Source organism: Ipomoea nil, unplaced genomic scaffold, assembly GCF_001879475.1.
Source record: "Ipomoea nil cultivar Tokyo-kokei standard unplaced genomic scaffold, Asagao_1.1 scaffold0164, whole genome shotgun sequence".
NCBI lineage: Eukaryota > Viridiplantae > Streptophyta > Magnoliopsida > Solanales > Convolvulaceae > Ipomoea > Ipomoea nil.
Window position 1 is genome coordinate 611,653 of NW_017616592.1, and position 17,519 is coordinate 629,171.

The window sequence follows — 17,519 nt, forward strand, 5'->3', positions numbered from 1 at the left end:
AAATATATATGTTTTTTTAAGGGAAAAGTGCATTTTTCGTCCCTAAGTTATAGGGTAATTGTAGGATTCGTCCCTAAGTGTTGTAAATACCCACTTTTCATCCCTAAGTTATAAGCTATGATGCAATTTTCGTCCTTTTTCTAACAAAGGTGTTAAGTGACTGTTTAATGTAAGGGTAATTCTGTCCAAACACATTTAGGCTCATTATTAATTTAATATTTCCCTAATTATACTCTTGCGTAGGTTTTCAACACTGACTCTTCCACTTCACAGTTCACGCTACTATTTTTTCATATTTCAAACACACAAAATTGATGGTCAAGAGATGAAGCATTCTAAAAATTTCTCGATGATTAATCGGCGATTACTTGGCTGGAAGGGAACTCTACCGTGTAAGTTCTTCCCCTTTGTTAATTTTCGAAGGTTTAAGCAATTCAATTTCTCGTTAATTTTGCAAGGCATATTTTTCTTTAATTTCGTTATTTTGTTTTAATGTTTAGGGCTTAGTTTTTGTTTGTTTGCTTGTTGGGTTAAATGTTAGTTCATGTTACTCCATATTTGTTTAATTGTTTTGCATTTAGATTCTAAATATTTTACAAATAGTTTATATAATTGAAAAATTTGTGTATTTGTTTAATTGATTGTTGGGTAAAATATTAGTTCTTGTTATTTGTTTAATAGTTTCATGTTTAGGGTTTTGAAATTTTTATGAATTAGTTTATGTAATCAAAAAAATATTGGATCCACGTATGAATAAAACCAGAATAGTATATTTGTTATTCTTTGTTTGTCTTCATTATTTAATGTTGATTAGTGTTGTACTTGTTTAATTGTAAAATATATTTTGGTTTGTTTGTTTGTTTTTTTTTTTAACCGAGACTTTTGGTTTGTTAGATTCACATGAAGGACATAGTGGTGAAGGGGGTAACTGTAATTCTGAGAATGAAAAATCAACATCATTAGATGGTGAATTTGATGATTCTCAGTTTTCAAGTGAAGATGAACATGGTAATGTTGCTGATAGTGCAGCTACAAATGTTGTAGAGGAATTTGGTAGTTCAATTGCCCAAATAAATGAAGTAGATTGTGTTGATTCTGAAGATGAATTAAGGAGTATTAGTTCAAATTCTGATGTGGAGGAAGGGAGTAATTCTAGTTTAGTTTTTAGTGAATCAAAATTCAACTTGGAGGATTTTCAATTTCAAGAAGGAATGATTTTTAAAGATAACAAGGAGTTTAAGTGGGCAGTTGAAAGGTATGAAGCATTGAGAAAAAAGGATGTCTACTTTGTGAAGAATGAGCCTAGGAGAGTTAGAGCAAAGTGTAGGGATGTAAATTGTGACTGGGTTATATTTGGTTCTAGGAGCAATGAAAATTGTCCTTTTACCATTAAAACATATAGGCTCAATCATAGTTGTGGTGAACAACATGACAATCAACTGATTAAATCTGGATTTCTTGCCAAATATTATAAGGATGAATTCAAATTAAATGAGGAATGGGGCAGAGTTCAATTCCAAAGGCATGTGAAGAAAAAGTTTAGATGCAATATTTCAAAATTTCAGTCATTTAGGGCCAAGCAAAAGGCAAAGTTGCTAGTAACTGGTTCTCAAAATCATCAGTATAATTTGTTGTCGGATTATTGTGAAGAACTTAAGAAAACTAACCCTGGCACTACTGTGAAGTTAATTTTGGACAACACTTATTCAATGGAGGGTAGGAGTAGATTCAAGAGGCTGTATATATGTTATGGTGCATGTAAAGAAGGGTTTTTAAATGGATGTAGGCCCTTAATTGGTGTAGATGGATGCCATTTGAAGGGAAATCAAAAGGGAGGACAATTATTAAGTGCAGTTGGAGTAGATGCTAATAACAACATGTACCCAATTGCATTTGCTGTGGTTGAAGGTGAGTTAAACGAAACTTGGAAGTGGTTTCTTGAGTTATTAGATGGTGATCTTCATATTTCTCAAAACCCCATTGGATGGACCTTTATTTCTGATAAACAAAAGGGATTAGTACCTGCTTTTGAAGAGTTATTTCCATATATAGAACATAGGCATTGTGTGAGGCATCTCCATGCTAATTTCAGCAAGGATGGATATGGTGGTCAAGTCATGAAGCAGAATTTTTGGGCTGCTTGTAGATCAACTACAGAAAGTGAATTTCAAAAGCACTTGGAAGGTTTGAGATTATTAAATCCAAAAGCTGCCCAATGGATATTAGATAGGGAACCAAGACACTTTTGTAGGGCATATTTTTCTGATTATCTAAAGTCTGACATGCTGCTGAATAATTTGTGTGAGTCATTTAACAGCTCCATTCGTCATGCAAGGGATAAGTACATACTAACAATGTGTGAGAGCTTGAGAATTTACCTAATGTCTAGGATGCAGAAGAACAGAGACAAAATGAAGGGAAGTGTAATGAAAATATGCCCTAAAATCATAAAAATTCTTGAACAAAACAAGGCACACACTGGTGATTTGATAGCATACAAAGCAAATGATGACAACTACCAAGTTGAAGACATTTCTGGCTTTTTTAAGACTTACAAGGTAAATTTGAATCAAAGATGTTGCAGTTGTAGGAGGTGGGATCTTAATGGAATCCCTTGTAGTCATGCCATTGCAGCAATTAGAACAAAAGGGGAAGTACCTGAAGATTATGTCCATCATTGCTATACTGTGGAAGCATATATGAGGAGTTATAAACCAGCAATAATGCCAATTCATCCCTCAGATTTATGGACAAAAACTGGCCAAAAACCACCACTACCACCCAAGTATAAAGTGCAACCAGGCAGACCAAAAAAACTAAGGAAGAGAGATCCTATTGAGAATGAATCTGTTGTGGGTGATAAGCTAATTAGCAAGTTATCAAGAAAGGGTGAGAAAAAGAAGTGTTCAATTTGTGGACAATATGGCCATAACAAGCGTAGCTGCAAAAACCAGGTAATTACACTTGTATTTGTCTTTACATTATGTTTTCTATATCGACAATTTCATTATCATTTATTACACTTTCTCAATAGAGGCAAAATGATGTTGAACCCCCTGCCGAAGTTGAAGTTGAACACCCTGTTGCTACTGAAGTTGAAGTTGAACACCCTGTGGCTAATATAGCTGCTGAAGTTGAACCACTTGCTGTTGAAGTTGCTAATGTTTAAGTCCAGCCCCCTGGTGCTGTTGCATGGTTTGTTCCAAATGATAATGTCATTGAAATGATAATCTCTAATGCTTTGCAGGATGAATTGGTTGGTCAATACTCTTAAATTTTTCTTTTTCTTTAAAGATAATATGTAAATTTGCAAAAACTTTGATTTTCAATGCACTACAATTATCTAATTCCTTGTTTGCAGAACATAACTCCTTGGTCCCCAATGCACACAGATACATAGAGAAACAACTCCATCACAGACAGTTGGAAAGTCACCAAGAAAAAGAAAATTGAGTCAAGGTTGTGCACCAAGAAAGACCAAACAACATAAATGAAGATGATGCTTTATAGCATCAATTAGTATGTAGGTTTAGAAGGCTTTTTGAATGCTGCTTAGATCTTGAATTTTTTATTTTTATTTTTTGTAATGCAACCAATATTTAATACAAGCTAAGTAGTTAATAGGTAAGTTCTGGAATGATTTTTGTGAATCACTTTAATTTTGAAAGTCTTTTGTGTTGAAAACTACCAACATTTCAATATATTGAAAGAAATCAATATTATATTTATTGAAAGTCTTGAGTGTTGTTTTAAAATTTTTGTGTACTTACAAGCCGGAGCATCTCAAAAACAATTTTTAACATCATAAATTTTGCATGTTTAAAATATGAAAAAATGATAAAAGAAATGACCCAGTCTACGCAAGAGTACAAGAGTATAATTAGGGAAAGAGTATAATTAGGGAAATATTAAATTAATAATGAGCCTAAATGTGTTTGGACAGAATTACCCTTACATTAAACAGTCACTTAACACCTCTGTTAGAAAAAGGACGAAAATTGCATCATAGCTTATAACTTAGGGATGAAAAGTGGGTATTTACAACACTTAGGGACGAATCCTACAATTACCCTATAACTTAGGGACGAAAAATGCACTTTTCCCTTTTTTTAAAAAATTTTTTTATAGTTTATAATTTTAACAAAAGAGTAAATACCACCTATGGTCCTTCGAGTTTGGTGGCATCGCCATCAATGGTCCATAACTTTCGTAATTACTATCCGTCATCCTCCGAGTTATCAAAAGTTACCTTCTAGCGTCCTTCCGTTACTTCCTCCCGTCTCAGCCGTCAAAATGGAGGGTAATATTGTCATTTGACTTATACGAAAAGAGTTAATACCAGCAAAGGTCCCTCGAGTTTGGTGGTTTGGCCATCTTTAGTCCCAAGTTTCGCTGCATCATATTCCATTATTTTCCTTCTTTCATATTCTCTTCTTCAAATGTATAATTATTACTATTATTTATAGTTATTATTAAATTCTTATTATTATTACTATTATTTAAAGTTATTATTGTTATTATTAAATTATTATTATTATTAAATTATTATTATTATTATTGTTATTACTAGTATTTGTCCCGTGCGATGCACGGAAAATATGTTATAAAAATATATCCTATATGAGGTTTATTCATATATAAAATTTTTGTTATTTAATAATTATTATGTGTAAATTCCTATGATAAAATTATGAACATAAATATATTTACAATTAAAATAATATTTAAGGTGGGTGATTACTACAAATCTTAAACTATATTAAAAATTTAGTACATAGTATTTAATATTACAAATTTTTAAGAACTTAGTAAACTACAATAGTAATTGAATTACAATTTTAGAGTCACCACGGATCAAAATTTTTAGACCTTTGAGACTTCTAACTCTAGATGTACCAACATATAATTGACCTTTAAAGACCAAAATCACAATCTTAGTTCGAACATTGATTTTTTCTTCCAAATACTATCGAATTAAGTGTGTAATCAATAAAAGTTGAGAACTAATAATTTGAGAATATAATCTTAATGTTACTAAGCCTACTTCACGTCAATTAAGTTGGAAAGTGTTATTGGATAGTATCCAATGAATCCACGAATAACGCATCCTTGTCTCCGTAGTCCTCAATATGTACATCAACAATCTTAAATATTAGGCCGCCTAGCTATGCCATATATTAATTCAAACTTATGAACTTTGGGGTTGCATGCAATAAAAAGTATATTTTAAATATACTAAGGGTACATTATATATGTATGTAAGGTACTTTCAATATAAAAATAATGTATTTTTAATATATTAAAAATGTATTTGATATTTATGATCCATACAATTACGTGGACCATCGTTCACACAATAATTTGTCAGTAGAAATTGAAATATAAATAAATATAATAAATAAATAAATATAAATATAAATATAAATATAAATATATATATATATATATATATATATATATATATATATATATATATATATATATTAGAAACTGTCAGTGGAAATTATTATCATTATTATTATTATTGCAATTATTATTATTATTATTGTTATTGTTATTATAATTAACAATATTACTATGGTCTTGTGAAAATTAAATGTTGATTATCACTATTTAATTTTCACAAGACCATATAGCTTTATTATATATAGGATTATATTATTAGCATTAAATTATTATTATTATTATTATTATTATTATTATTATTATTGTTGTTGTTGTTGTTGTTGTTGTTGTTGTTATTATTATTATCATTATTATTATTATTATTATAATATTCATATTCATATTATTATTATTGTTATTGTTATTATTAAATTATTATTATTATTATTTATTGTTATTATTATTTTTTAAAATTATTATTATTATTATTATTATTATATTCATATTATTATTGTTATTGTTTTTTTTGAAAATTATATGGTGCTATATTAGAAATAGGCCGAAATAATATCTGGTGGGTGTAAATTCCAATACATAGCAGCAAGTTGCTGATAAGCCGTAGTCGCTAAAGCATGAGCTAAATAATTATCTAATCTAGAAATTAAATGAAACGAACAAGACTAAAATAAAGATGCAGTCAGCCTGCAGCTGTCAATGGCATAGCCTAGGTACGTACGCAACGCAACGGTTGGTGTGGTAAGATAGCGATGTAGCGTTAGACAGTCCGTGTATATCTCGACAACTTGTTCTCCCCGATCCTTCAACCATGATAGTGCCTCCTTGCATGCTAAAGTCTCGGCCATAAGCGGCGAGGTACAATTCCGGAGTGGTCCGGCGTGTGCCGAAACATAAGCTCCTCTCGTGTCTACTAGCACAGCTCCACCCGCAGCTTGGCCTGTCTCTGGCAAAAAACCCGCGTCGACATAACAAATCTTCTTGGGCAACTGCGGCTCGGCAGTGTGAGGGTCGGCTTGGTTCAGTTCGGCAGTTTCCAGCGCCAATGGTGGCTCGGTGGGCAGTGGGGCGGCACGGGCTATGGGTGTTGGGTGCACCCGGGTCCACGACTCCTTGGCCGCACCAGCGATCCTGAGTATGGTGGTCGGTCGTGGTAACTTTGCTTCCCAAACCGCCATATTCCTTGCTCTCCATATATTGTAAAGAATTGCTGCTGCATATAATATTCCATCAGAGTCTAGAACATTTAAAAGCTCACCAAACCAAACATGAAAAATATTTGTGTCAATGTTAGGGATCGTAAGGTTGGATTGTTCCCAAATGTTCTTTGCAAAATCACACAACACTAGGGCATGCATTGTGTGTTCTTGAATTAATCCACACATGGCACAATGTGGATCCACATCCACTCTCTTTATAAGTAAGTTGGTTGTGGTAGGCAAAATATCACTAATGGCTCTCCAGAGGAACATTTTCCACTTTGGGGGGATTTTGAGCTTCCAAAGGTTCAACCATTTTCAAATGTCACATTATTCTCTTGATAATTTCCAACAATTCGCCTGTACCCATTTTTAACAGAGTATATTCCCCTTGGGTCTCCATGTCAGTACCAAGTATCATCATAATCCGGGGATACGGGTATTTTCATAATATTCTCCACATCATTAGGTTGGAATAAATCTGTTAAAATTGAGGGATCCCATGTGCTAGTTTGTTGATCAATCAAACCTGCCACTCTGGCTTCCTGTAGCTGTGCTGGCATTTCTGTTTGTATGTTAGGGTCATGTTCATCTTGTAACCAGGGGTGAGCCCATATGAGTGTAGACTCCCCGTTATCAATTCTGCGCCTTACCCCACTACAAACTATACTTTTTGCTGCCATAATACTTCGCCAGCAGAAACTGGGGTTATTTCCTATCTGTGCATCAAAAAAAGATCCCTTAGGGAAATATCGGGCCTTATACACACGAGCCACTAAAGAATCAGGTTTAGTCAACATCCGCCATGCCTATTTTCCCAGCATTGCTAGATTAAACGCACGTAAGTCCTTAAAACCCAAACCTCCATATTTTTTCGGGATACACAACTTATCCCATGCCTTCCAATGTATTCGCCTGTCCGTTCCAGAATCCCACCAATATCGATTCTTAGTTCTTTCTATTGCCGTACACACAGATATAGGCAGCAAAAAAACACTCATTGAAAACGTAGGCATAGATTGTGCTACTGTTTTCAACAATATCTCCTTACCTGCCTGTGTCAGTAGCTTTTTATTCCATGATCCAATCCTTTTGTGGATTTTGTCCTCAATATAAGCAAAAACTGCTTTCTTGTGCCTTCCAACAAAAGAGGGGAGTCCCAAGTATTTGCCAAAATTCGGGGCCTGTGTCACACCCAGAATCTGAGCCACACTCTCCCTATCAGTCATACTTGTATTCTTACTATAACATATACTCGACTTATGATAGTTAACTGCCTGCCCTGACAGATCCTCATACACATATAGGCATCTTTTGACTTCACTTGCTTCCTTCATATTTGCTTTAAAGAATAAGAGGCTGTCATCTGCAAAGAATAAGTGAGAGATTGGGGGAGCACCTCTGGCTACCCTGCATCCATGTAATGACCCCACAGTATGCGCCTGCTGTAATAATAGGGACAGACCCTCTGCGCAAATAATGAATAGATATGGGGACAAAGGATCCCCTTGCCTCAACCCACGTGTTGGCACAATAGGATCACATCGTGAGCCATTCACCAGAATATTATATGAAACTGAGGTTACACACTTCATAATTAACTCCACCCAACCACCATGAAACCCCAAAGCCAGCATCATCTTTCTAAGGAAAGACCATTCCACACGATCATATGCCTTTGCCATATCCAGTTTAAGAGCACTCCAACCCCCCACTCCACACTGCTTCCTATTCAAAAAATGTCCTACCTCCGCAGCCAATAGGATATTATCCGTTATTAATCTATCTGGGATGAAGGCACTTTGTGACTCCGAAATTAATTCCTCCATCAATGGTTTCATCCTGTTAGATAACATTTTTGCCAATATTCTGCAAACCACATTACTGAGAGCTATAGGCCGCAGGTCAGTCACTAATTCAGGAGTGTTTTTCTTGGGGATCAAAACAATATCAGTATCAGTCAATCCAGGTGGGAAATCACATGATTCAACACAATTCACAATGAAGCTTGCCACATCCCCCCCCCCGCCCCCCCCCCAACCACATCCCAAAACTTCTGATAAAACCCTGGATTCATTTCATCCGGGCCTGGTGCCTTGTCTGGGAACATTGCAAATAGTGATTCCTTAACCTCTTCCAACTCAAAAGGTCGTAACAACGACTCGTTCTGTGCCTGAGTAACACGCGGATTTACCCTCTCAAAGAAATCCTCCCCAGTTCCCGGTGTTCCAGAGATGAAAATATGGTTATAATATTGCAAAATAATATTTTTCATAGGCTCCCCCTCCACCCACTCCCCATCATCATTCATTAATCTAGAAATAGTATTCTTCTTTTTTTCGGTGAGAGGCATACCTGTGAAAAAACTTTGTATTAGCATCCGCTTCCTTGAGCCAGTGTTGCTTGGCTCTCTGCCTCCAGTAGGCATCCTCCTGGGCCTCAGTGCAACTCAGCTGCTGCTCCAGGCGTTGGAACTCAGCTAGCGAGGCCGGGTCAGTACGCCCCCTCAATCTCTGTTGCTCTCTTGTCAGCTCTTTAATTCGTTTCCCATACTTGTGATACCGGTCTCCACCCCATCGTGTTAACCGGTCCCCACAATACTGAATACAGCTCTGTAAGCCCTGCCCCCTTCCCTCCTAGCAGGACTGCTCAACCACATTCCTACACCCCTCATCATGCAACCATGCCATCTCAAACCGGAAACCCCTCCTACCAGGTCCACTCCTCCCTAAGGACTCATGAATTCCCAGAAAGAGGGCCGAATGATCTGATTTCCGAGTCCTCAAATTCATCACCCTGGCCCCAGTTACCATGCTACGCCACTCATTCGTTACCAGGACTTTATCAAGCCTCTCCTCCATCCAATTCTCCGTCCCCTTCCCCTTCTCCCATGTATACGGATATCCATGCATAGGCATCTGGGCGAGCCCACAGTCGTCAAGAGCTTCCCCAAAACCACGTAGGAGGCTATTCGGATGTGGATTCCCCCCCCCCCCCCCCCCCTCCCCCTCTTCTCATGCTGATATAACAAATCATTAAGATCTCCAATAACCACCCACGGGAGGTCAGATCTGGCCGATAAAGTTCTCAAGAGATCCCATGACTCAGCACGTCTTGTTCGTTCTGAAAAACCATAATACCCCGTCATTCGCCATTCTGGATATCCAGTGATAGTTACCCCAACATCCACATAATTTGTTGAGTAACTGATTAGCCGAGCCGTACTATTCTTCTTCCACAGTAATGCTATACCACCACTTAGCCCATCACTATCAACATAGAAAAGTCCTTCGTAACCGATCTTAACACGTAATCGCTCTGCATGATCACGTGCCACTTTAGTCTCCATCAGAAATACAAAGTCAGGTTGCTTTCGGGACACCATGTCCACAATCTCCCGAACTGTCCATGAATTACCCAAGCCACGGAAGTTCCAACTTAGGGTACTCATTGATCTGGGCGGGTCTGGGAACCAGAACCCGCCAGCTGCAAGTTTTTTGAAATCTCGGCCATAACAACATCCCCTCCTTCGTTCGTTCGTCCCTCACCATCCACCTCCCCGCGGCGCCGCTTGGCAACCGCCACTACTTCCGGCTCAACCACCTCCTCGGTCCGGTTCACACCACCCGGAGACCGTCCCACAGCCACCCGATCAGGTTGTGGCTTCCGCCCCACGGCATGCCGCCCCGACAGCAAAAGCCAGTTGCCGCCCACCTGCCTAGGGCCACGACTCCCTCCTGCCCCTAGCTCCGGGCCATACAAATACTCCTCCACCGGCATTTTCGAGTCCCTCGCTCCACGACAGAACTGATATGAGTGCCCTAGCATCCCGCAGAAATAGCAATAAGTATGAAGTCGTTCATACTTGAACATGACCCAGCAACTCGTTTTGTCCCGTTTAATAAAATTCATCCGTCTTTTCAAGGGCTTATCAACAGGCAACAAAACCCTAATACGGTGAAACATCTTCCACGGGGCGTTATCAAAACGATCATCACTCTTCACAAACGCACCCAAGAAATTTCCAATCTGTTCTAAAATCCGACTAGACGAGTATCCATTCGGCAAACCATGCAATTGGACCCATAGATCCACCGTATCCAGCACTACATCAATCGGCATGACTCCGTCAGGGACCTGTTTACACACGAGCGTGCTATTATCAAAAGACCAGGGACCCTCATTTAGGACTTGTTCCATGTCCGTTATATGATGAAAGACAAACAAAAACCGGCCAGGCTCCACCTCCGTTGCCTCGACCCCGCTCACCGGTTGCCATACCGATGCCAAGACCTGACTCATAAACTCCAACCTGACTAGCTTCCGTGTCAAGAACCTTCCCACCACCCCCCAACTTTCCTCCACCTCGCCGCCCCCCTCCTCGGCAACAGCCCCCTCAATCGGCATGAAAGCCGTTGCTTCTTCTTTGAGCACCATATCGGCCCACCTGGCCGTCAAACCTGCCACGTCCGGTTCTGCCGGTGAAGACGCCATCATGCATGCAGGGGACAAGTCGTGGCCGTCAAACCTGCGTCGGATTTCTACCGTAGAAAAGCGTCGAAAGAGCGACCGGAAGACCTAGAGAAACCCTAGGTAGAGAGAGTTTTTTTTATTATTATTGTTATTGTTATTGTTATTAAATTCTTATTATTATTACTATTATTAATTGTTGTTATTATTATTATTATTATTAAATTATTAAATTATTATTGTTGTTGTTGTTGTTGTAGAAATGTGCAAATGCTATATAGGATGAGTGTATTTAATAAAATCAGAAAATTAGAGAAATAAAAATCTGGAGGAAGGGAAAAATGGAAAACTGAAAAAATAGAGAAGGAAAACTGGAAAAATGGAAAAAGAAAACTGGAGAAATGGAGAAATGGAAAACTGGAAATGGAAAAAATGATAAATGAAGTAAACGACCCCTATACATTTGTAAATTTTCTTTAATATTGTATAGGAGAAGAGGGAGTTCGAGTTGGAAGTTGAGAAACCACCAACTTTCTTTAATATTGTTTGGCCAAGTTTGGGACTAAAGATGACCAAACCACCAAACTCGAGGGACCTTGGCTGGTATTAACTCTTTTCGTATAAGTCAAATGACAATATTACCCTCCATTTTGACGGTTAAGACGGGAGGAAGTAACGGAAGGACGCTATAAGGTAACTTTTTACAACTCGGAAGATGACGGATGGTAATTACGGAAGTTAGGGACCATTGATGGCGATGCCACCAAACTCGAGGGACCATAGGTGTTATTTACTCTTTAACAAAATTACTGATTTTCCTTCCTTAGATAATAATCCCTATGTTGCCTTTTCTATTGTGCTTCAAAATGGGTAATTTTCTAGACTTCCTTATATACTACAATGTCTCTTATATCGCTCATATAAGTATGGCCTAACAATACTGCCTTAAATTTCTTCGTATTCTTGAATAGAAGAAGGGGTTTTCAGCCTTGCCACCTTATATTGAACTTCTTTACTTTGCTATGGATCCAGCAGTAATTTGTCCTTCAATTCAAAATGCAAGGTGTATATAGCTTTTGTGGGCAAATTATATTATGCACCGCGCGTCTTTTTTTTTTTTAATGAAAATAAACAGTGTTTGTTTCCGCCGTTTCGCACTCTTTGCAAAAAGTAACTATGTTATTCAGTGTCATTTTGTATACACTGCAGTTTCAGTTCAACACAACTACAGTTTCATTTCGATATAACTATAGTTTCATTCGATATTTATAGACTCAAATATGTGAAAATGTTATTTAATTTTATTTTATATACACTATAGTTTCATTAAAACACAACTACATGATCATTTTGATATAATTACAGCTTCATTGTACAATATACACTCAAATATGTGAAATGTTATTCAGTTTCATTTTATATACACTGTAATTTCATTTCACTATAATTACAGTATCATTTTGATATAGCTGCAGTGTCGGTTTAGATATACTATAGTGTCAGTTGGTGTTTAATACACCAAACAAGCGGACTCCGTTAACTCTAACGGCGGGCCGTTTCTTTACTTAAAGAAACGGCGCCGTTTTTGACCGCGGTGCACATGCACCTTGGTCTATAATATAACGACTGGCTTTTGTGTGTGCAGTGTGTGTCTATATATATATATATATATATATATATATATATATATATATATATATATATATATATCAGCTCAAATGTGGTTGTGCCTTAATGTGCGGTTGGTGCAGCCACATAGTATTAAAAACGCACCAATAGTGTTAGGAAAACGCACAATAATAAAATACACAAATAGATTATAAAACGAACAACACATCCCCGTCCTCGCTACCTCGATGGCAACAGGGCGGGGCGGGGCGGGGAGTATACTCCTCGTCCCCGCTACCCCGACCCCATCCCCATCCCCGTCCCCGGAGGGGAAATGAAATCCATAAGTCCTAATAGGCAACAATTATATGATTAAATAATTTAAATGGTTTCATAGTATACAATCTATACATCAACAAATAAACATTTAAATGATTAATTAATATATATTCACAATCTACTTACGGTATAATTTAAATGATTATTTCAGAGTATAATTTAATTTAAATGGTTTCACAAACTAATTTCTAATTTAAATGTTGTTTCACATTATAATTTAAATTGTTTCAATTTCACAGTATACAGTCTATATGACAATTGACAAAGTATATAATTAAATTTACAATTACTTTCAAAAAAAAAAAAAAAAAAAAAATTTACAATTAAAACTAATCTATACTTTCAAAGAAAACTAATCGATAAGGCAATACTCCTAAATTCCTAAAATAATATATTTTTTAAAATTATTCGGGGACGGGGCGGGGCGGGGAGGGGTATCTCCGTCCCCGACGAGGAATTTCACAAACTTCCCGATCCCCGAAATTTTTCTTTATCCCCGTCCCTGTCCCCAACGAGGACGGGGCACATTGTCATCCCTAAATGCACCATACTTCCCCCACACCTAATTTTACATTTTCGAACACTGTGTGGTGCGTTTATTCATAGTTAATGGTGTGTTTTTGGTGATGTGTACCTAATGGTGCGTTTTCTTGGTATATTTGTACTTTTTTTTGTTATGCATTTCGTAACACTATTAGTACGTGTTTGCATAACAATTGGTGCGACCACACTGACAGCACGTTATTGCGCGACCACACTGGAACTAGGTTCTGCATATATATATATATATATATATATATATATATATATATATATATATATATATATATATATATATATATATATATATATATATATATATATATATATATAAAATTAGGTTCAGGTGCGGTTGGCGCGCCCAGGTGCGGTTGTGCGGTTAAATCTGAGTCATTGATCTTGCTTAAATCAACGTCCAAGATTACCAAAATTTAAAAACAAAAAACGCGGTGGTAATTTGGTAATTTTTGCATCTAGTTCAAATTTAAGGTGTGTGGTTTTTGTGCTTAAGGTGCGTGAGTTTTTTGCTTAAGGTGCGTGGGTTGTGTACTTAATGTGAGTAGTTGTTGAAACTTAAGATGCATGAGTTTTGTGCTTAAGATGCGTGAGTTTTGTGCTTACGGTGATTGGGTTTTGTGCTTAAGGTGCGTGAGTTTTGTGCTTAAGGTGAGTAGTTGTTGAAACTTAAGGTGCGTGAGTTTTCTTCTTAAGGTGCGTTGTTTCCTTTTTAAGGTGCGTGATTTGTATGCTTAAGGTGCGTCACTTGTGTGAAACTTAAGGTGAACCATTTTAAAACCTTAACAGCATGTTTGGTTCACGAAATGAATTTTGAGGTAATAGGAATGCTATTCCATAAGGAATGGAATAGGCAAGGAATAGAATAGGAATTGTATTCTATTGTTTGGTTTGCGGAAAAAATAGACTTTAGGAATTATATTACAGGGTTTGGTTGGTTTAAGGAATAGAAATGAAATATGTTTTAAAAGACATAAATACCCTTATAAAAATACTTGGTGGTGGTGGTTGGGGTGGCAGTGGCGATGGTGGGGTTGGTGGTGCATGCTGGTGGCGACGGCGGTGGTAGGGTGGTGGTGGTGGCGAGGGCGGTAGTGACGGTGGCGATGTATGTAGGAGTATTTTTGGTATTTGTAATATAAAAACTATTCTCATAAGCATGGAAATAGCTAATACCAAGGCCCCCCCTAGGAATGGCTATTCCCCTTGCAAAGGGAATAGGTCATTCCTAGGAATAGTATTCCCATGACAAAGTGACGAACCAAACAATGGAATATGTCTATTCCAAAGAATATCATTCCATTCCTGACCTATTCCATGAACCAAACATGTTGTTAAGTGCGTAGTTTGTATTCTTAAGGTGCTTTATTGTGTGCTTAAGGTGTGTGGTTTGTGTTATTAAGATGTTTTGTTTGTGTGCTTAAGGTGTGTCGTTTGTGTACTTAAGGTGCGTGCTTCGCACAACTACATTGAAGAAGGTAGAAATATTATTAGAAAAATCTAACACAACCAAAGTATATATATATATATATATATATATATATATATATATATATATATATATATGCACTTTGATTGTGTTTGATTTTTCTAATAATAATTCTACCTTCTTCAATTCCTATCAAAAAAACACACCAAAAATCCACTCTCTGATCTATACCATCATTACCTAAAGATTTAATGAATAATAAGAATGTATAGAGCACAATTGTAAGCCTATAAGTGACTTATCAGTCATGTTTAAGGACCATTATAAAAAATTAACTAACGACCTTGTGGTCCACTGATATCTGATTATTTTTTTATGTGGGAGATTTAAGGTTAGGTCTAGGGTTCAAGCGTTGGGGTGGGTGTCTCCCTTCCTTTGTAATAAAATTAAAATTAATTTTTTTTTTTTTTTAAAAAGAACAACAACTGGGTTATTATTTAAGGAAGATCAGTAATTTTTTATATTTAAGAAAAGCACATAAATTATCAGAATATACTTTATGTTAGGCACTAGTGCACTACTGGTATGATATCCTTTTGCGTCCATAGATGTTCCTCAAATGGGTGGTGAATGGCGATCATCGTCGGTAATGGCGGGTATATACAGACAGACTCGCGCTTTAATTCATTTCCCCCATTTGACGCTAAATCACTCATTTTATGAACCACAAAAACTTGATATAAATACCCTTCATTTCTACCTTCTTCAATTCCCCCACAAACGAAGCAACCAAACAAATTAAATAATAAATTAAAGAAAATAACAGAATCAAAATCCATGCCCACCATGAAATTATCATTGGTTTTGGTTCTTTTATTTGCTTGCAGCACCGTCTCCTTCCAGGGAGTTCTTGCTGATATTATCTGTGAGAATTTGCCCACAAACGTTTGTGCATTTTCAGTCTCATCCTTTGGAAAGAGATGCGTGTTAGAGAACTCGATAAAAGATGGCCATAAGGTGGAGTATCAGTGTAAGACGACGTCAGAGGTGTTGGTCGGAAGTAACACCGGAGAATACATAGAGACGGACAAGTGCGTGAGCGCATGCGGCGTTGATCGGAAATCTGTTGGCTTTTCATCGGATCCCTTGCTCGAGCCGACCTTCATTGCCAAGCTTTGTTCCCCTGATTGTTACCATAACTGCCCCAACATTGTCAACCTCTACTTCAACTTGGCGGCCGGGGAAGGAGCGTATTTGCCCGACCTGTGCCAGAGGCAACAGGCGAGCCTCCGTCGTGACATGGCTCAGCTCCAAAGCGACGATGACAGCAGTGATGTCGCCCCGGCTCCTGGTCCTAGTCCTCCTCGTCGTGATATGATTGAACTCGAAAGTGATGATAGTGTTGATGATGTTCCTGTTGCTGCTGATGATGCTCCTGTTGTTGCTGCTGCTGATGATGCTCCTGTTGCTGTTGCTGCTGATAATGAAATTTTACCTGCCAATAATGTTGATATCGTAGCTGTGGAGGTTGTTGGTGCTCCTGGTGCTGCTGATGCTCCTATTGTAGCTGTCGGTGTCTTAACTGCCAATGCTGTTGATGATCCTATGGCTGCCGATGTCTTAACTGTGGATAATGTTGTTGATGCTCCCATTGCTGCCGATACCCAAACTGTGGGTAATGTTGTTGATGCTCCTGTTGCGGATACGCCTACACAACTGGGAAGCGCTCGTCGTGAGCTTTCGAGGAGCAACGGTACTGCTCCTGCCCCTGCCCCTGCTGTTGATGATGGTGCTTCGACTATCGATACACCAGCACCATCTCCCTCCTATTTCTAAAGGGTATAGATTATATAGGGTGTACGACTTTAACTCAATGGTTTAGTAGGCAGTATATAGGAGAAGAAACCAAGCTTCAAACTTTGGTGGTGGTAATGTGGAAATTATGTTCAAAGTAGGTAAGTTCCTTATGGGCAAAGACATTTGGCCCAGTTGGCTAACTCTTCATACTGATTTACCTGACAAATTATTGTGTGAACCATGGTCCACATAGCTGTATGGACCATGAATGCAATATACAATTTTAATATACTAAAAGTACATTATTTGTGTACTGAATAGACGTTATTTGATAATATATAAAAAAAAATCATGTACTTTCAAATAATGTATATGTATACAAATAATATACTTTTAGTATATTAAAAGTGTGCTTTTTATTTATGATTCACACAAATATGTGGACCATTGTCCATGAAATAATGATTGGATTTACATTCTCTCAAATGCTCTGTCGGGCACAACTCTTTAGGGTTAGGGATTTAACATTTTGAGAGAAAAAGTGTATAGAATATATGTGCAATCCTATATTATATGCATGGGAAGGGAAAGAGATTCTTATTGGGTCGATTATTCTATAATTTAATTGGTTGAGATTATATTTGAGATTTTTATCACAACAAATATAATTAAAATATTAATGATATTTATCATTCTTTTTCCTCTTTAAAGAAAATAAATAA

General features: G+C 37.3%; 2 protein-coding genes across 2 annotated transcripts; both read left to right on the top strand.

Annotated features, from left to right (window-relative positions):
* The first annotated feature begins 325 nt into the window (after nt 1-325).
* Nucleotides 326-3,274, top strand: LOC109175425. The gene is made up of 5 exons (XM_019324689.1): nt 326-392; nt 895-2,319; nt 2,368-2,954; nt 3,035-3,163; nt 3,248-3,274. Exons 1-5 carry the CDS (start codon nt 326-328, stop codon nt 3,272-3,274), a joined length of 2,235 nt encoding a protein of 744 aa, XP_019180234.1.
* Nucleotides 3,275-15,777: 12,503 nt separating this feature from the next.
* LOC109174881 lies at nt 15,778-17,051 on the top strand. The gene has a single exon (XM_019324124.1). The coding sequence runs from the start codon at nt 15,838-15,840 to the stop codon at nt 16,834-16,836; it is 999 nt and encodes a 332-aa protein (XP_019179669.1). The 5' UTR covers nt 15,778-15,837; the 3' UTR covers nt 16,837-17,051.
* The last annotated feature ends 468 nt before the right edge of the window (nt 17,052-17,519 follow it).

Bases quoted from the DNA above. Each gene is read 5' to 3' on its own strand.
- LOC109175425 (XM_019324689.1), top strand. From the start codon at position 326: ATGAAGCATTCTAAAAATTTCTCGATGATTAATCGGCGATTACTTGGC. The intron at 393-894 runs GTAAGTTCTTCC...TTGGTTTGTTAG, and splicing joins CTGGAAGGGAACTCTACCGT to ATTCACATGAAGGACATAGT. The intron at 3,164-3,247 runs GTTTAAGTCCAG...AATGCTTTGCAG, and splicing joins TTGCTGTTGAAGTTGCTAAT to GATGAATTGGTTGGTCAATA.
- LOC109174881 (XM_019324124.1), top strand. From the start codon at position 15,838: ATGCCCACCATGAAATTATCATTGGTTTTGGTTCTTTTATTTGCTTGC.